Here is a 21,018-nt window from a genome sequence, read left to right as displayed (position 1 = left end):
AGATATTTCTCTATATTCAGATTTAGAGAGCTAAGATCAAGATTTGATTGAAGGGGTTTTTTGTCTCAAGAAAATGATTTTATCACGAGTAACATGAAGGTTAATATTGATAAATTTGATGGGTCGAGAGATTTTTACATGTTGGGGAGTAAAGTCAAGAGTTTACTCGCTCGATAAGGACTTTTAAAGACTCTTGATGGTCCTATCACATGGGCGAACGACTACACATTAGAGCAAAAGAATGAGTGTCTCGAACTAGCAACGAATACCATTATTTTTTTTCTCACAACCAACTCTATAATATGTTTGATCAATAAGGATGATACCCCAACAAATATATGGAAAAGTTCATTTTGATGAACTTTTTAAAAAGAAATCCTTAACGAATAAGATATTCTTGAATAAAAAGTTATTTGAGTATAAGATGAACACTCCAAAATCTTTAAAATAGAATCTTGATGAGTTTCTAAAGATGAACATTATGTTAGATAGCTCAAGGGGAAGTACGGTTTTGATAGATTAACTACACAAGAGGAAGAACTTAGTCAAGGAGTTTTGACAACCCTAAAAGTGGTGAAAATGTAGCGCACCAATTTTTTTTTTATTTAAATTAATTCGTGTACTTTATTTATTATTAATTGTTAAGTGTTAGGAATTTATTTTTATTTGTTTGAATTGTTTATTTATTATTAATTTTATTGTACTTGTTTACTCTTGTTAGGGTTTTTATTGGAAATTTATAAGGGTTTTGATTTTTTATTTAAGATTAAAATTTGGCTATTGTTGTTTCAATAAATCTTGATGTCTTGATAATAAATTTGCATATTGCACAGTAGAAGCATGCTAATAGGGTTTTGACCTACGATATGTTAAAGGGTTGTGAGATTATGTTTTGGTTTCTTGACTTTATTTTGAGTTATGGGCATGGTATAATTGTGAAACTTTATGTTTTTTTGTTGCAAAGAATTCAACATGAGCATACATTATGGTTTAAGCTTATTTCAAATTTGTTGTTAGTTTTGCATGATTAAATGTATTCTTGAATTTATGTTAGGGTGACTTATTAAAAAGTGTTAAAAATGATGCATGAGTTATAGAAACATGCTAGGTAATACTTTAACATGATTAAAGGTGTAAATTAGATAAATATGTGCTTGCAGTTTTTTTTTTAAATTATTTGATGGTGATAATAAATCAGTGATTTTGAAAATGCATAAGTTATGCCTCAAAGTGATATTTTGATCTTGTATAAACAAAAGACATTTTATTTCACATGTTAATGAGGTTTTTATCAAATTAAACACATGCAATTTTTTTTTTATATTGTGTGAAAGAAATATAGTTTTAGTTCAACTATGTGACTTTAAACAAATAAAATACTTGCTGGAATTTTTGATTTATTAAGAGGAAATGCCTTTTAAATAAAATAAGTAAAGTATGTGCTCAAACAAATTAAACCTTAGACTATGTATATGATAAAAGTAATTTTTCCACACTTAAAATATGTATTATCTTATTTATATTTATGCATGTTTTTTTAAATAAAAGTTTTTTTAAAAGGCGATTAAAGAATTAATTTAGATATTATTAGTAATTATAAATTTTGTCACATTCTTTTAAATGTTATTAAATAATAAATGCGATTATTTTTTTATGCAAATTAAAGCTAAGGAATTATTTTAGTAAATTAAATTTATGAACGACAAATATGTAATTTAAAGGAATAATGTAGTGATAATTATTTTATACTTGCTGAATTTTTGTGAAATTGACAAGAAAATAAAGGAACAAATAATTAAAACTTCAATGCTAGTTTTAAGAACCGTCTCATGTATGCATGTTACATGCAAGTTCACTTTTACGCTCAAATATATGTTATTTGATTGAATCCACAGTTCATGATTTGCAATCATTGAGAATTCCTTAGTAGAATTGACATTATTCTTTTATGAATCTATATGACGTTGTTGTATGAATAGAGTTGTGGTGCAACTTGTGCCTCGTATGCATAGCACATGCACACGTGGGATATGTATGTTGGGCATGTGTAATCTTACATGATTTTAAGACTAATGTTTGATTGTGATTATAGGCTCGTTGTGAGGTATTTGCGCTTTATAATTTGCTTGAACTCGAGGTAAGGAAGTTAGCTAGAATTTATATGAATTATGTTATGAAAAGTATGCACTTAAATGATTGCAAGAATTGTGGTGTTATGGAAAGTATGAAATATGATAAGGTAAAGTGTTATGAAAAGTATGAATTACTATGTTATGATATGAGTTGTTGTATGTTTGCCTGTATGTTGTATGAGAAGCATTAGGTTGTTAGCGTGCTCAACGCGACACGACAAAGGGGTTACTAAGGATATGACGTAACTCATAGGGCGGACGCACCGAGGTTATTCGAGGACTAGAGTTCATGTTTACCTCATAGAGGAGGCCTTACCAGTTTATGCTTTTGTTGGGTACCTCATGATGTGACATGGACAATAGGGGTGCCATGATCACATGATGTATGATTATGATCTATGAGTATGAATTTGATATGAAAATGAATGAATATGATAGGGTAACGATATGTTTTGCCATAATTTTAGGAGACGAATATAGTCTTCTTGTGTTTTCTTGAATAATTGTGTATTTGTTTGTACTTCCTTACTGAGCTTTTAGCTCAATCCCTTACTTTTTCCCCTTTCAGGTAAGCAATAGGATTTCTCCTTGGCATGCACAGTGATGTGGGAGGTTCTGACGTCTAGGCATGTATGACGCGGGGTGTCCTATGAGCGATTGACGATCAAGATGAGCACCAAGAAATAATTAAAAACTTATGTTATGGTTTATGTTTTAAATTTCGTCAGTGGGACTTATTATTTTATTTTATTTTTAAATACTACATAAAGACGTATAATTTTTTTTTTCAAACAGATGGGCCCAAATTGCATGTTTTATTAAGGCTCCACTAAAACTTTTCTCTAAAATGGTATTTTTCTAATAAATATGAGTTGAGCGACGCTCTTATAAAATAATAAATTAGAGTGCTCTTACAGAAAACAATAGCAAGAACCAAGGTAGATCAAGTATAAGGGATCATAATTGACTAAGAAAGTGTTTTCTATTATGATAAATTAGGGTGCATGAAGATGAACTATTATTATTGGTTGAATAAGAAGAGCGAGAATAAATGGAGCCACGGAAGTGGCGAAAATTCTTAGAAGTTGACAAATCTTGGCAATGGTTACATCAATTGAGAGGTTATGATTGCATCCATGGAGAAGAACATAAATCAATCATAGATTTTGTACTCAAAATGTACCTACAACGTGACTTACAACAATATCTAGTATCAAATTTTAAGAGATTTTGAAGGATGTAATGTCATCATGGGCAATAGTGAGGCATATTTGGTTGATGGCATAAGAATGGTTGCTTTAAGATATTTTATAGAATTGTTCAAACACTAAAATATTGAGAGTAGTGCCAAGATTAACAAGAAACTTAATGTCTCTTAGTGTTCTTGATGATATGGGATATTGGACACTACAAGAAAAAACAGTATTCATAACACTTAAAAACTGCTAACCGGGAGTATTGATAACGTTTCTGAAAATGCTAACATAGCCCCTGTTATTAAAAGTCCTGTCTTTTCTATAACAATATTCGAATGTTATGTTCGATGTTATCTTAAACTATTCAATAACACATTTTTAGTTGCTATAATATTCAAATAGTAACATTTAGTTAGAGTATTTGATTATAAATTTGGAGTTTAATCTTATACATTATGCATAACACTTTTCCACTGTTACATTTAATTATTTTGATAGCATTTTTAGTTTGTTATATTATATAAATCATAACAATTTGTTATGCTTATAATATATTTCTAAATCATAACATATTAAAAGTCTAGTAATAAATTTTTGTTACTTTAGTGTGGATAATATATTTTAAATTTTATTTTGATAAGTATACTTATAAGGTTTTTTTTTTAATTAAAACATTTTCATTATTGTATTTTGATAAAAAAAAATCAAAAGTAATCATAAAATGTAATTCTCAATAGATTGATAAACCACAAGTATTACATTAAACAATAACCAATTCAAACCATAAATATGTCTACTTCATGAGATCTTAGTTCTAACTTAAATTTGAAAGCATAACATAATAAAGTTTTATAATCTTGAACATTTTTTATTTTAAAATGAAAAACAGAAACATTACAAGATACACAAAAGTAAATCATGCATAAAACTTGCTCCATCCTTCAATTCATCATCCAACCAAGTACTTGCTGCTGAAGTTGTTTGTTGCCATCCGAAGCTCTCTAAATATCAAAGTCTCCCTCATGATCTGCAACAATAATAGACCATATCAATTTGGTTAAGGAAAGTTTCCATGATAATTAAAAATGAGATACCAAAAAACAATTTAAAAAATACAAATGTAGCACAAAAATAAATACAAAAAAATTAAAAACCAAGAAAAAAAAATTTAAATATAAATTCAAATACCAAGGACTTTTTCTAGCTCACTTATAATGAATTTTACTTGCAAAGCATAGATTACTGACCTTATATTGCACGAGAACATCATTGTCCTTCATGGTTTCACGAACAATATTGCCATTTTCATCTTCCACTATGAGAACCTCTTCTGGCTTGGCCATACGAAAAATCATAATCATTCTTAACTTTGACATTGGCTCAGCATATAATTGTCGCTGCTGCATCAGTTGTGATCCAAGGCCATCAACCATACCAGGTAGCAAAGGCATCTGCTTATTCAGTATAAAACCACAGGCTAAAATAAGTATCTGTCCCATTACAAATTTCGAAAAAACAAATAACATATAAATAAAAAAGAATCACGCAAACAAAGAGGAGATGGAAAGACAATTTCCTTAATAAGAAAAGGTTCGACATAATTCAAGAACAGAGATTACAGGTCACAAAATATTTGATGTCACAAAACTAAAGAAATTATATATTACTATCTCCAACCATTTAGACTACAAAAAGGAAAAGAAAAGAAACCCAACTGCTCTGAAGGTTCAAAAGACAATATTTATGGAAAACACAAATTGAAATGAAAATTACATATATATCATGGAAAACACAGAAATAAGAAACAAATCAACTAATTTTGTATCCGATATACAAAAGTAAACAGTAAACTGCAAGAGGAAAAAGATGATATGTGCAAGTGCAACCATATGAAAATAAAACAATCACACCAAAAACTATAAAATATCATCTGAAAGTAAACAATATACAAAAGTAAAACAGTAAAGTGCAAGAGGAAAAAGATGATATGTGCAAGTGCAACCATATTACAATCACACCAAAAACTATATAATATCATCTTAAAGTTAACATATTCACAATACCTGCAACCCCATCATGTTTGCCGTTATAGCAGGATTATCCAAACTGTGGTGTGCCTCAAATAGTTCCAACACAAACGAATTCCAAAAGTCTAAGCAAACCTGTTCCGGTCATAAAATGATTAAAACTCATTCCAATTTTAACAAATTTCACTTGTATGTTCGAGTCTACATATTCACTTGTATGTTCCGGTCATAAAATATTGGTACCTTGAAAACTTCTGTGTCATCCACATATGAAATTTTGGTAAGATATTCAACACCCATGAGCAAAGCAGCTATGTTCTCTCCAGGATTTTCCAGCACACGAATGTGAGACTGCACAAGGATAGAACGATGTAAATGTTGCAATGTATTTAAACAGCAACTTCAAATCTTTGAGATTTGACAAGGAAACAATGTGATTGTATATTATCTTATTAAATCCTGAATGTTGCAATGTATTTAAACAGCAACTTCAAATCTTTGATATTTGACAAGGAAATAATGTGATTCCATATTATCTTATTAAATCCCTTAAGCAGTGCCTTATTGACACATTAAGCCTGTTCTACAACTAAATGAACCATAACTTACAGCCATAAGAGGATGGCCATTGAGATATAAATATAACAAAACGTGGTAAATACTAAGATCAAGAAAGTATAAAGGGAAAAAAGAAAAAAACTTGCCTTATAAATTGAAGTGAAAAACAAAGCCAAATTCTGAATAAAAGCCTGCAGAATAGGTAAGTTAAAAAAAAAAAAGACATTGCCAGAAATAAACAATTATTGAACGAACACATAAAAAATGGTCTTCATTAAATTTTGAAGCGCCAAAAACAACTTTACCTGCTCTTCACTGGAACCAATTGCATAAGCCTCAGGAATGTTTGTATTAAGAGGAATCATGGTCTGATCAAAAGGAAGAAAAAAAAATATTAACAGCAACACAAGAACAAGACATACAATTAAATAAAAGAAAAAACTGGACAATGATGTGATGAGTAAGCCAACCAAAGATAGTACTACAATAAGCATTTCATTTCGGACCTACCTGTAACAGTTTCATGAATATGGTGTACATCTTAACGTACTGGGCATTGTAGAAATCTCCAAAATTAAGTGCTGCAACCTAAGCACCAGTGCAGTGAACTATGAGAACCAGGCACAGTTTTGAAGCAACTCTTAACTAAATCAGCATACAAACACACCTCTGTCAAACACTGAAGAGTGAGATTCTGATACGATGGCATGGGGAAAAAATTCAGTAGCGTTTCAAGCTGTTACATAAACAAACACAATCAGAATTTTGCTCAAATGTACTTACTCTTTTAAGGAAGTTATTAAGTATTAAATTCAAAGGCAATACAACAACCATCCATCAAGCAAAGCACATACCAATGGAGACTCAAATATATATCCCAGGGGAATCCATGAGAGAAATGCGTGCAATGTGGAGAGTGTTGCACGTATAAGCTCAGTTCTTTGAGAGGCTGATAGTACATATAAGCATAGCTCATGAATGAGTTGAAATTCACTGCAACAACCAATCACATTATGTGTGAGAGATTGGAAAAATGCATAAACATATCATTACGGTAACATGTGACATGCCAATTAGAAAATAAAAGCCAAATATATGATGACTATGAACTGGCAGTACGTGACTATCAGTAGTCCAAGATAAGTGATCAGATCACTTGACTTTGTGGTGGCAGATCACCCGAAAGACATTGTATCAAAATATGTGTATAATAGTGAATAAAAATAACTTAAAAAGTGCATAATGACTTCTCATCAAAGGATATCTAAAAGAACTGTCCTTAATATATATATAATTATAAGCAAATGATAAGTCTACAGAAGGAAAAAAAAAAAAGAGCACTCATAAAACATTACAATATAAAACATGAAATGTGTAACGCCCTACTTCCTTTGAGCCGTTACTAAGTGATTTTTAAGACAAAACAGTGTGCAAAGCACTCGCTAACCGAGGTTTTGAGACAAAAGTGTGACTAATTAAACTTTAATGCTGTAATCTTAGAAAATGCGTCGTTTCATTTAAAACTGCTAGTATTAAACCTTTGGGATCCCAAAAATAAGGTTTGAAAACTATTTACATCTTGAAATAAGTTTACAGTTGATAAATCATAAAATCATAGATTATTACAGCCATTTTCAAATAAACCCCCAACCAAAGCAGTCGGGCAGGCCAAACATGTACGCGTCGCTTCACGCTCTCCGTACTCATGGTTGGTTGACTTGGTCTTTGCCCTACCTGCAACACGGAGCACCCGTGAGCCGAAGCCCAGCAAGAAAACCCATGCAGAACATAACATATGCAATGTATACAGTTTTATCATAACAGATAATCCACAGATAAACAAGTCAACCATTAGACTAAGCAAACACATGTATCCACCGGGCCCCGCCCTGATTATAGCATAACACATGAATCCACCGGGCCCCGCCCTGATTATAGCATCCCATGTGCTAGGTGTTACTTTCGGCCCACGGCCGCCCCGGCCTACGTCGTACTCGGCCCTTGCCGTTCATTTCATCATAATCACACATATAGTACATTTGAAATAATCATTCACACACATCATGATTCATTTAAGGTTTAAACATTTGCACATAATACAATCTGGGGCCATGCCCTACAATCACACAGTGGGGCCATGCCCTATTCTCGGGTGTTACGGTTTTCTTACCTTAATTCCAAATGCTTTAAATAGAAAAATGACGGCCCCCGAGCACGATCCACTTCCCGAGCACTAGCTTAACTCCTAGTCACAACCAAGATAATGGATACCAATAAGATTAATCTCCAATGAGTTTCTAAACCAAGTTCTAGTACTCGAAACGTTGAAATTCACCAAACATTGTAAAAGACTCAACCCCGAGCACCCTAGGTTAAATTCCCAAGCCCAAATTCTCAAAATCCCAAAATTCCTTAAGCGCCCCGGCATGGCCCAACCATGCCGCGGCATGGCCCCCAAACAGGGCCACAAAAATGCCCAGAAACAGGTAAGGGCCGCGGCCCTACAAGGACCATGCCGCGGCCCGCCCTCCATCCTCAGCACAACTTAGCCTACAAGGGCCGCGGCCCTCCAAGAACTATGCCGCGGCCCGACCCTTCGAACCCAGAAAAACCCACCATTTTCAAGCTTAAAACCTCACCTAAAGCCATCCCAAAGCTCCCAATTCAAAACCAATTAATAATCACAACATTAGGATGGTTTAAACAACACAATTCCACCAAAAAATCCAACCTAGCACTCACCAAGATCCAAATTCCAAATTTCTGAAATTTCAAACCTAAAACTCAAAACCAACCATAGAAATTCTCAATTTCAACCATCAAACTTTAATTTAAACCTTACCTCAGTTGTAGAATCGTTTCCCAAAGGATCCCATGACTTATCTTCAAAGTTTCAAGCCTCAAACTCCACCTTGAATATCAAAAACCCATAAACATTCACAACCCAACAAAATCTCAGAAATTTAACTTGAGAAAAAGAATTAATTGCTTACCTTTACCCTGATTTGTTCTTGGTTAACTCTTGAGCTAAACCTCCAAATCCCACCATCAATTTTCAGAAATTCAAGCTTGATTTCTCCTAAGATTTCTGTGGATTTCATGAAAGAAAGAGGAAAGAAAGAAGAAGAGGAGAGGGTGGAGGCTGGGTCGGTTTCTCTAAGTCTCCAAATGGTTTATTTGTTTTGTTTTTATAACTTAAGTTGGTTACCTCAAGGTTCGGGGTACCAAAATATCCCCGAGGCAAAAATGGTAAAATCCCCCAGTATTCCCGCCTAGACATCCTAACCTCAAATATATCTCCAATTATTTATTTTCATAACCCAATATCAAAAATACTCCTTGACTTGCCCAAAGTCAATTATAATGCCCCGTTGTGACTTTCCCCGCTATTCAGCTCTAGGATCGCCTCGTGCCGAAAGTTACCAATCACGGAAATACCCACATACCACTGTGGTCTCAACAATCATCACATATTAATACAGTTATGCCCAACATGGCCAAAATTACAATTATGCCCTTCAAACACAATCCGGGCCTACATGCATACTAATATACATAGTCATGCATCTCAAATAATCAAATAATCAAATAGTCACATAACATGCTTTAAATCATAATCATGCATTTAATTCCTAAAACCACACATAAATCCCAACCTGCCCTCCTGGCACACTAATCAAGGCCCTTAAGCCTTATTAGCGAATTTGGGTCGTTACAACTATCCCCTCCTCATAAAAATTTCGTCCTCGAAATTTATCCAAACACATCAATCACGAAACTCGCAACTCTGACCCTGAATCCCAAGGTCCACCGCCTTTACTTTAGTTTCCAACAACTCTCTTCCAGGCGCAACAATCTTGCCCCACAAGATCTTGTCTAACGGCCATACACTCGATAGCCTCTTGTTTACACCGCAACCCTGCTGAAGCCTCAGGGTCTGCCTAGGTTACAATGACCAATTCGTTGTCTTATTCCTGATTCCAGAGATACCCAAAAGTCATCACCTCTACCAGGTGGGATCAACTTGTAGGCCCCGCTGGCCTAACCCTTAGTACAAGTTCAGAATTTTATGCTGAATCAAGAGTCAGAACTCCCCCTTCTTTCTCTGAACACCTTACAGATCCTCGCTGTTATTGTGCAGAGATGCAGCTCTTTCCTTCCGGAGCTTTGTTTCCTCGTAATTTAACAATTTACCAGCTCTTATGCTTTCAAATAGGCAGACACTCCTGCCTTAAGAGTTCCAACAACCTTTTCGACGCTCTCTCTGAACCAATGCCAAATCGTAGTATTCACTATCCTTCACCTCTTACCATGTCCTATGTCGTGTTACTTTAACAAGACGCCAGCATTTGCCACCACGACCAACTCAACAGGGATTACACTTCCCTTAATACCTCAAGTATTCGCCTACTCAGCGCTTAATTCCTTAAGATATCCGATATGCTTTCAGACTGCCACTTCACTTGCAATCAACTGATAATCCCAGATTCCCACTCTGTTCTTTTCGTTCTCTAAATCCATTCCAAAATTTAAAATACTATAGGGTCTCAATTCGATATCATCGACGTTCTATCCCGAAACCAGTTCACTTGACCCAACAACATTAACTCAAACAACCGAGTTAAAGCTTTTCATGTCCAAACGCCTTACTTAAGGTCTATTGTGGTTATTCCCACGACACACCACCACATCACCTAACCCCTCAGGGTCCAAAGGAAAACACTAGATTCTGTCACCCGCTCGACCCTCCTGGTACGACGTACCCAAGGAGGTGGAATGATATCCATTCAGAATTCTCATTCAAAAATCAAATCTAATTGGATCCTTTATCCATTCCTGGTATCCCAACTTGTACTACCTTAGCAGGGTCCTTCCCTGCTTCATCTCAAGCCAACACTTTGAATTCCATAGATCATTGACACTCACCAGCTAATCATACCTACTAGCGTTACGCCAAACTCAGTCGTCGCCTTGTCCACTTTGTTACAGTCTATGGCGCTATCCCCTGACTGACACACGCCTCACAGCTAGGAGTTCCGTCTCCAATTATAACTCCCCTCGCTCAATCGAGGATTTCAAACACAGATCATCTGTCCGTTACTTTTTACCACCTCTGTGTCTTCAACGCTATCTTTCTTACTAATACCCAATACTCAAGCACCTTATGATATGCATAACTGTTAACTTAACGCTCCAAGTATATCAACCACGCTCATTCTTTCACCTCCCGCCAGGTTCGATCCATCCTCGCGTCAATTATTCCTGGGCGTGTCCAATCATGGTACACTCCCACATATCCATAACCCTACCATAGATCAGGTCCTTTATGCAATCACTCTTTACTTAACCAAAACACACGCAAATTCCATCATCGTCCGTAACCAATCAAATCTTACCTTGTCTTCTGAATTTCTTTCTGATTTGACACCACTCAATCCGTCTAACCTCAAGTTTTACTGTTCTCCTCATCTTTGATGTAGAAATCACCGGAGGTGCTTATGCAGTAGATGACGCGCTTACCAGTCTTGTTGTGCTTTCAATCCTTTAGACGCTCTTCATTAGCTTCTTTGCGGCTTCAGATCAATTCTTCTCTTACCTGTCCTTTCTTCTTGCAGCTATAATCTGAGAACTCCTGACGACACCCAACTAACACTCCGTAGAACCTTACCTGAGACTCTGCCTTCTGGGTACTAACGTCTTCAGCATAATAATCAGCTGCTCACCATTTCCGTCTGGGAGTAATCCACATGCACTGCTCGTGAGCTTGAAGGGGACTTGCCCACACCGATCATGCATTCTCTGCCTAAAGAACTTACCTGTGCCGTTGTAGCATGAACCATTCCAGAATCTTTGTTATCGACTCCTCACACTCTAGCCGGCGCAAACTAGACAATCCACGAAATGTCTCTATCCTTAGTTTCCAACTAGCAATAAACAAGTCACAAATCAACTCTTGGGGACATCGTCCCATCTTGCATCCAACATTGTACTTTTCGTCCTAACCCGACGATACTAGCAATCCTCGCAGTATAACACACTAGCTACACCAGGCTCAGATTCCTTCGATTGCTCCAATAGACTTTTTGTCGGCCAAAACCGTCTCCTACAACATCCCTTATACCAATCCTATCTGTAGTCTGACCTTGAAGTATTCCCTAAATCTTTCTTTGCATACTCACATAACTTTTCCACTGGTTAGCTCTGTCTCCTTTACGTACTCCAGGTGATATCCTCAACAATCCATCTGCCAGAGTTTCTAATTCCTTCTCAATAAGTATTACTGTCCTCAGCCTCTCAAATGGCACCATTGAGGCAACCTCTCTATGTCCATCTCCCTCTCGGAACATTCTCAACACCGAGCCCTTCCAGTTCGTTACATGCCCAACGCATAAGCTCGTCAGTTAAATACTCATCCTTGAGGACTCAGCCTCGAACCTCGAATGTATCGATGCATTCCAGTTCTCCGTTTCCCGCACCATGGGAAATCCATCCTAACATCTCGAGTCATTCTACGTAGAAGTCATGCCCTCACCTGACCTCCTCTCAGGTGGCATCCTCTTCCTCATGTGCATACCAATTAACCTCCTGGTTCCTGTCGCCATCCCGATAACTACCTTTTCGATCCGGCTTCTTTCCAATCTCAATCTAGGTGCCCAAGCACTGTCTTGAGTCCTTTTTCCCTCAAAATTGAGAATCCGACCTCGCTGCGTTCTATCAATACAAGTACCATCTCATCAGTCATACTTTTCCCCTATTTCTTGGCAATCCAGAAGCCACAACACTAACCGGGGTTCTTTCAACTTGATTATCACGAATCTATCTTTACTAATTCCATCAAAGGAAGCACCGCCCTTGCGGCTCTAGCACTCATGCTCTAATCATCAACCATCAGTTCCTCGAACAACATGGCCCTCTCCGCCATCCACATGCAAACGAAAACTCTTTCCTCAAAGCAGCCCAATGCTTTAGACTATTCCAGATCTCATGTCCTTAAATGGGTCGCCACCAATTCCAGATACATCCATTTGTATAAATTTCTGAAATGAACTATCCAATTCCCCAACCCATTGATCTACGCTGTCGTTACCCCTAACAGTCCAAACCAGACTTAAACATTTGCCCGCCTCCACGGTTCTAATCATGTCTTTAAAATCTCTTCTAACCATTCATCATCTAGGTTCTTTCCAACCCATTAAGCCAGTACCTCAGCCCAAGTACCAATTCCAGGCATCCCTCTGCCTCAACATTTAACATAACCCTCTAATCAGGATCTCTCATCCTCTTAACCATGGGTGGAATTAACTCTGCTCATCTATTGATAAATTCCTTGTCAACTCGAATTCTCCTCAAAACCCGAGGATAACACCCTTTAAGCCTTTCATATAGTACCCTTATCTGTCCATACTTCACAGTAAACCAACACTGGTAACCTTACTGTCAAAACCTCGAAATCAGCTATTTCCCCAGAGAAATCCGCTATCCTTCTATCCCGTCACAACTGACAAACTCCACAACTTACTCACACCCTAGTGACCCTTTGCTGCTGCTTTTTGGGATAACTGGAGATCCCAACTCCAACTTATACCTAAAATCCCTCTCTCCACACACTATCAGGTCCACAAACCCTTCTAGGAACCAACAACACGAGTTCACCTGTCAAAACTGACCCAACTCCTGAACTCTGTGGTCCCTACTCTGAACCAAACCACCACTAGGTCCAAACATCCACAGGTATAATGCACACACAAGCATATACTAGGTCAAATCCATAATGATATACATTTAGCTACCAAATTCATCATCACCAAGTATACCCAGATCTCAACATGCTTCACACAAGCAAATAAACAGATATAACTAATGAATTAATTCAGAAAATTAACCACATACACTCAATATGCGAACCATTATGCCAATATTCATCCATATGCATAATAGTATTATTCAGCATGCATCAATCTCAAAATGCAATAGTCAAGGGCCAGGCCCTATCAGTATCTCATGCATATGTCATCTCATTCCTCATGCTCCATATAAATAAGCAGGAAAACAGGGCATTCAAACATATATTCAGCCATGTCAATCATTCATACCAACCAACCCTGAGTCGAGATTGTCACTGATAGCGAGCGTACATGTTCGGTCGATCTCCAGAACCAATAAACCTTGGCTCGCTCTGATACCAAGTTGTAACGCCCTACTTCCTTAGAGCCGTTACTAAGTGATTTTTAAGACAAAACAGTGTGCAAAGCACTCGCTAACCGAGGTTTTGAGACAAAAGTGTGACTAATTAAACTTTAATGCTGTAATCTTAGAAAATGCGTCGTTTCATTTAAAACTGCTAGTATTAAACCTTTGGGATCCCAAAAATAAGGTTTGAAAACTATTTACATCTTGAAATAAGTTTACAGTTGATAAATCATAAAATCATAGATTATTACAGCCATTTTCAAATAAACCCCCAACCAAAGCAGTCGGGCAGGCCAAACATGTACGCGTCGCTTCACGCTCTCCGTACTCATGGTTGGTTGACTTGGTCTTTGCCCTACCTGCAACACGGAGCACCCGTGAGCCGAAGCCCAGCAAGAAAACCCATGCAGAACATAACATATGCAATGTATACAGTTTTATCATAACAGATAATCCACAGATAAACAAGTCAACCATTAGACTAAGCAAACACATGTATCCACCGGGCCCCGCCTTGATTATAGCATAACACATGAATCCACCGGGCCCCGCCCTGATTATAGCATCCCATGTGCTAGGTGTTACTTTCGGCCCACGGCCGCCCCGGCCTACGCCGTACTCGGCCCTTGCCGTTCATTTCATCATAATCACACATATAGTACATTTGAAATAATCATTCACACACATCATGATTCATTTAAGGTTTAAACATTTGCACATAATACAATCTGGGGCCATGCCCTACAATCACACAGTGGGGCCATGCCCTATTCTCGGGTGTTACGGTTTTCTTACCTTAATTCCAAATGCTTTAAATAGAAAAATGACGGCCCCCGAGCACGATCCACTTCCCGAGCACTAGCTTAACTCCTAGTCACAACCAAGATAATGGATACCAATAAGATTAATCTCCAATGAGTTTCTAAACCAAGTTCTAGTACTCGAAACGTTGAAATTCACCAAACATTGTAAAAGACTCAACCCCGAGCACCCTAGGTTAAATTCCCAAGCCCAAATTCTCAAAATCCCAAAATTCCTTAAGCGCCCCGGCATGGCCCAACCATGCCGCGGCATGGCCCCCAAACAGGGCCACAAAAATGCCCAGAAACAGGTAAGGGCCGCGGCCCTACAAGGACCATGCCGCGGCCCGCCCTCCATCCTCAGCACAACTTAGCCTACAAGGGCCGCGGCCCTCCAAGAACTATGCCGCGGCCCGACCCTTCGAACCCAGAAAAACCCACCATTTTCAAGCTTAAAACCTCACCTAAAGCCATCCCAAAGCTCCCAATTCAAAACCAATTAATAATCACAACATTAGGATGGTTTAAACAACACAATTCCACCAAAAAATCCAACCTAGCACTCACCAAGATCCAAATTCCAAATTTCTGAAATTTCAAACCTAAAACTCAAAACCAACCATAGAAATTCTCAATTTCAACCATCAAACTTTAATTTAAACCTTACCTCAGTTGTAGAATCGTTTCCCAAAGGATCCCATGACTTATCTTCAAAGTTTCAAGCCTCAAACTCCACCTTGAATATCAAAAACCCATAAACATTCACAACCCAACAAAATCTCAGAAATTTAACTTGAGAAAAAGAATTAATTGCTTACCTTTACCCTGATTTGTTCTTGGTTAACTCTTGAGCTAAACCTCCAAATCCCACCATCAATTTTCAGAAATTCAAGCTTGATTTCTCCTAAGATTTCTGTGGATTTCATGAAAGAAAGAGGAAAGAAAGAAGAAGAGGAGAGGGTGGAGGCTGGGTCGGTTTCTCTAAGTCTCCAAATGGTTTATTTGTTTTGTTTTTATAACTTAAGTTGGTTACCTCAAGGTTCGGGGTACCAAAATATCCCCGAGGCAAAAATGGTAAAATCCCCCAGTATTCCCGCCTAGACATCCTAACCTCAAATATATCTCCAATTATTTATTTTCATAACCCAATATCAAAAATACTCCTTGACTTGCCCAAAGTCAATTATAATGCCCCGTTGTGACTTTCCCCGCTATTCAGCTCTAGGATCGCCTCGTGCCGAAAGTTACCAATCACGGAAATACCCACATACCACTGTGGTCTCAACAATCATCACATATTAATACAGTTATGCCCAACATGGCCAAAATTACAATTATGCCTTTCAAACACAATCCGGGCCTACATGCATACTAATATACATAGTCATGCATCTCAAATAATCAAATAATCAAATAGTCACATAACATGCTTTAAATCATAATCATGCATTTAATTCCTAAAACCACACATAAATCCCAACCTGCCCTCCTGGCACACTAATCAAGGCCCTTAAGCCTTATTAGCGAATTTGGGTCGTTAGAAAATGCATCCCAAAATGAAATAAAAATAAAAATAACATAAATTATCTACCTGTTCAATGATTGTTTAAGCTCCTTTATCTTACTTTGAGTCATCTCTCCTCTTGAGAAATCAAACACCTCTTCACTTAGAAGCTGAAGAAAACATATTCAAGTAATTAGTGCCAACTAATTCTCAATAGTTTAAGAGAGAGAGAGAAACCTTCAATATAGCCATGCAATTCTCACAAATTGTTTCACTAGTTTTAGCAGCTGAAACAAGATCAGGAATAAAGCTTTGCCATCTTGCTGGCCAATCATGCTTCAAAATCTGTACATTAAACATAGAGGAAGCAAATTAGGGTTGATTATAGAACTTCAAACAGAGATACAACTCACCAAACAAAGTAGAAAAAACCAATTTGTCAAAATGAGAAAGTTGCAGGTGGGGAAGGGAACACAAAACTAGAAAGAAATGTATTTAATTTTTTGATTTTATAGAACTTCTTGCAATAAAATAATCTCGTGGCCTTGAAATGTATAAAGAAACAGAAAATCAAACTAGACCCAAATTTTAATATGTTTTACATGATTTGGGATTTGCTTTTCTATGATGTAACTAGCTAGCAAGAAAAATTATAGTAGTTTACTACTACTACTACTAATTTCAAGTAAATTTAAAAAGTTTGTATTATCACAGAGAAAAATAATCCAAAATACAATTTAGATCCTTTACCAAATAGGTGGTGGATTTCTTGATGGCATCCTAGCTAAAATACCCACCAATCAAGTAATTTAAGAAATGGGATTTCTTGATGGCATCCAATCAAACAACCTAATAGCTTTATCAACTTATCCATGTTTAGAAAACCCATAATTATAGAACTCTAAAATATAACATCTAAGTTAGAACTTTCATCAAACAGTTTTCTTTCTTCACTCAGAAACACACAAAAACAAAAATCATTAGCACATACTACAAATATGCAATCTGAATTCCAAAGTAAAAATCTTAGTCAAATGAAACTCATAAAATAGTTGGGAAACAGCCAAACTAGTCTTAAAATCAACTACGGTGGCAACAAATCATTCTGATGCTATGCAAAGCCAACATCTTTGAGCTAGATGATAGTTAATAAGTAGAAAATTAATTTTCATCTACTTGACAGTTTCAATCAAATCTCATCAGTCTCTCAGTGTTTTTCTTACACAGAAACTGAGATAAAAATTATCTAGATGTGATTAAAAATAAGAAAAGGATTCCTTAAAAAAAAAGATAACTTACCATACCTTTCACTAAGATCACTAATAGTTGTCTTTTTGTCTAATTCTGATCAAGAGTCCAGTATTACAGTATATCTATAGACAATGAAGCTCAGGGAGGAGGTTTAAGCTCAGTATTACAGTATATCTATATTCGCTCAACTCTATAGACAGATGTAACTCATAAAAGTATATCTCAGAAACAGTATTACATGTATATACCTGAGTGAATATAGAGTTGACTTCAGAAATTTATTCAAAAAAAATCTTAATAAATGAAGACCTGATGCCGTGAGATACTGAGGTGTTGTGCCTACTGCTTGCTGCCATCTGGCTTTTGTGAAGCTTTGAGGTGTCCTTCCGAATTGATGCCATGACTAGTGAGGTGAGCTGCCTTGAAGACCTGGTGTCATGAGAATGCCTCTTGCTTTTTGTCTTTCATAAACCAAAAATCTTGGACTCTTGGAATATTTCTGTACACAACAAAAATAGCACAGAAAATTTTTAAAACAAAATTGTACTTAGAATAGTATTCAAAATATGAAAACTAACAACGGCTTCTAGTACTTGAACTAATTAAGGAAACGTTTCCATTGGTAGTCTTGAAAACAAAATCAAAACCAGACAAGAACAGAACAGAACAGAACATTGAGAAGAAAAAATAATACATAAAAAGATCTAATAACCACCCTTGAGATCGTTGACAACATCATAAGAAATGGGGGTGACAGTTTCCAACTGAGCTCCTTCGACCATGAAACCTGGCTTGGGACCCTCTGGCTGCCTCTTGGTGCTGATGGCCTCACCCTTCAACTTGGCCTCGGCCTTGAGCTTATCGTTCCTTAACTTTCTGTTTCTGAACTCCTCAGTGCATCTAGAGGGCTGGACATGCTCCACACGAACATGAATCCTCTTCTTAATGATGCGGTTCCCAACCTGCTTGTTAACCTCCACGCCAATAGCGCACTTGGTGATGTTCCAGACACGCCCAGTTCGGCCATGGTAGAACTTGTGAGGCATACCCTTGTGAATGGCCCCGTTAAACTTTCAAATCCATAAATCAACACCAAAAAAAAAAATCAATATTGACAGGCTCAGTTACCTTAGTTTACATATAAATCACACTTCATATATCATAAATTAAAAAAATGGGTTAAAGTTACCTTACTTCACATAATGGACAGACTCGGTTGCCCATCGCCTATGGAGGAAAGGCCTCTGGTTCGCGCTAGGGAGAAGAAAGGGTCAAAGCACTTTGGGGAGCATCTGCTTCGCCCCTTATTGCGTCTTTTCATCATCGTCCCAAAGCCCTTTCTTGGGACCCTTCATCATTGATCCTTAGCACCCACATCTGGAAGAGAATGAGAGAGAGAGGTCGGTGAACGATGGTTCCAAACCAGAGAGAGCGAAAGAAATAGTCACTGTGAGTGGGATGAACGAGAGATTGAGAGAAGGAAAGAGATTGGAGTGTGTGTGGCTATTTTTAGAGGGAGAGAAAAAGAGACAGAGGGGAACACGGTTAGGGTTGATTTGTGAAGAAGAAGATACAAGAGAGAGAGAGAGAGAGAGATACTTTAGGGCTAATAGAATATTAGAGGGGGAGATGGAAAAGCTAGTGGCGGGCTGTAAAATTTTACTGTACCGAGCGCGCCTGATTTTTCTATTTAACCATAGCGTTTTTTAAAAATTGTCATTTTTAGGTGTTATATTAGGCTAAAATTCTTGTAGTGGGAGGAAATTCAATCAAGGTGTCATGAAAACATGTAAAGAATCAATGGGGATGATAAAAGGTGTCATGAGAACTAGGTTGTATCATCTTATGAGGAAGATGCTCATGGGTAATGTTTATATTGCATCAACGCCCAAATATGAAAAAGCATGGCTACAACATTATCAATTGAGATAAATTAATGAAAAGAGGATGCAAATTATAAGTGTACAAAAAATTCTTAAGATAGACAAAATCAACAATATAGATTCTAGCCTCTTGGGCTAGAATGGGTCTAATAGTACATGCCAAGAGCCAAGTGCGTGAGTGGAGAAGAGGAAGCTAAAGAAAGTAGACTTGAAGATGGGATAGCCATTATGGTCTGGAGTTGTTGTGACAATAGTCGTTGTCGTCATAAGTATCCCACCAATTCCATACCAAAGGTGTGGCAATTTTCTTTGTGACCGCTAAAGTCGTGGCCACTATATTCATGATACGAGTAGGAAATGCAGATGAGCTCGGGATCACCGTATCCCAAACAATGCTAACCATGGGTTGAATTTTCTTCTTAGATGCCCTCGACACTATTGGGGCAATAAGTGTGAATTTTCTATTCTGAAAAGGCTCAAAAGGCTTTGTCGATGGCTTACTAGAACCATCCTTGGAGGCTTCCATCACTAAGAAAAAAAGTTGAGCCTCTTGATGGTCTTGAAGTAAGCAGTGGATCTAGAGATTCCTCTAGATAAATAGAATGCAAGTCACATTCTTCTTGAGAGGAAAAGCGAGATGGACTTTCACATGACAAAGTGATCGAGCTTCACTTGGTGATGAGTAGCTACATAACACCACAAAATAAGTAAGTGACTGAAAAATTTCCTCAACCAAATATATATATATAAAATAATTACTACACCTCATACCGAGGATTTGAAAAGAATTATATCTAACATGCATGTATTCTACAATAAAGAAGCATGTGTTGGACAACCATCCTTCGATCAGTGAATTTTTGGAAACATGACAGTTGAGGTAGTAGTAGCCCCAATCATGAACATGAGTTTTCATTATGGATGTACATGACAGCGACCTTCTCAGGTGTGGGTTCTAAGAACCCTTGTTGTTGGTACAACATGAATAGTCAAGCCAAAATTATCCAATTGTTAGGTTTCAACTACATATGCACAATGCCGACGTAGTCTCACATAAAAATCATACAGGGATAAATGACCACCTACTTGAAGAATGTGCTAGCTAAAAGCTATACATCATTTAGGAGGACAATGAGCTCGATCATCTGGGTGAGGATAACAGACCTCGATGGGTTGCTTAAACTCATATTTTTTTTTACCAAGGCCTCCAACTTGGCTTGCATCATATCTAAAAGAATAGAGGACACAATAAACTCAATTGAGGTCACCTGCTCACCTTGGGTACAGCTTGTCAAATTTTTTTGTGACCTATCTTTGTTAAAGGAGAGTAAGTTAGGGGTCTTTTATGATGAAAAGAGGCAAAGCAAGCTCAGTTATTGAGTTTCCCAAATCACAACTTAACCCTTCAAACTCGAGAAGGATCAAAAGGGAGAGTTACCAAAGGATAAAAGAATAAGGATCACAAGAATAAAAATCC

The 21,018-nt window shown here is 37.0% G+C and overlaps 1 protein-coding gene and 3 long non-coding RNA genes across 4 annotated transcripts; all 4 read right to left on the bottom strand.

Moving 5' to 3' along the window:
* Positions 1-4,134: 4,134 nt before the first annotated feature.
* Positions 4,135-5,727, bottom strand: LOC133780698 (uncharacterized). Its single transcript, XR_009869519.1, has 3 exons — positions 5,599-5,727; positions 4,576-5,490; positions 4,135-4,355 (listed from the first exon to the last, which is right to left on the bottom strand). It is a non-coding gene; the product is annotated as an uncharacterized LOC133780698 (long non-coding RNA).
* A 94-nt stretch (positions 5,728-5,821) lies between these two features.
* LOC133780697 (protein EXPORTIN 1B-like) lies at positions 5,822-6,630 on the bottom strand. The gene is made up of 4 exons (XM_062220271.1): positions 6,581-6,630; positions 6,424-6,501; positions 6,219-6,281; positions 5,822-6,104 (listed from the first exon to the last, which is right to left on the bottom strand). Exons 1-4 carry the CDS (start codon positions 6,620-6,622, stop codon positions 5,961-5,963), a joined length of 327 nt encoding a protein of 108 aa, XP_062076255.1. The 5' UTR covers positions 6,623-6,630; the 3' UTR covers positions 5,822-5,960.
* A 9,834-nt stretch (positions 6,631-16,464) lies between these two features.
* Positions 16,465-18,124, bottom strand: LOC133777818 (uncharacterized). The gene is made up of 3 exons (XR_009868844.1): positions 17,968-18,124; positions 16,645-16,752; positions 16,465-16,577 (listed from the first exon to the last, which is right to left on the bottom strand). It is a non-coding gene; the product is annotated as an uncharacterized LOC133777818 (long non-coding RNA).
* Positions 18,125-18,248: 124 nt separating this feature from the next.
* Positions 18,249-19,151, bottom strand: LOC133777817 (uncharacterized). Its single transcript, XR_009868843.1, has 2 exons — positions 18,848-19,151; positions 18,249-18,728 (listed from the first exon to the last, which is right to left on the bottom strand). It is a non-coding gene; the product is annotated as an uncharacterized LOC133777817 (long non-coding RNA).
* Positions 19,152-21,018: the final 1,867 nt, after the last annotated feature.

This window comes from Humulus lupulus, chromosome 5 (genome assembly GCF_963169125.1).
Source record: "Humulus lupulus chromosome 5, drHumLupu1.1, whole genome shotgun sequence".
Taxonomy (NCBI): domain Eukaryota; kingdom Viridiplantae; phylum Streptophyta; class Magnoliopsida; order Rosales; family Cannabaceae; genus Humulus; species Humulus lupulus.
Note: the sequence above shows the minus strand (reverse complement) of the source record. Positions and strands in the feature narration are given on the sequence as shown.

Coding starts and splice junctions, on each gene's coding strand:
- LOC133780697 (XM_062220271.1), bottom strand. CDS start 6,622: ATGCCATCGTATCAGAATCTCACTCTTCAGTGTTTGACAGAG. Junction 6,502..6,580: donor CTCTTCAGTGTTTGACAGAG/GTGTGTTTGTAT, acceptor ACTGGTGCTTAG/GTTGCAGCACTTAATTTTGG. Junction 6,282..6,423: donor TATTCATGAAACTGTTACAG/GTAGGTCCGAAA, acceptor CCTTTTGATCAG/ACCATGATTCCTCTTAATAC.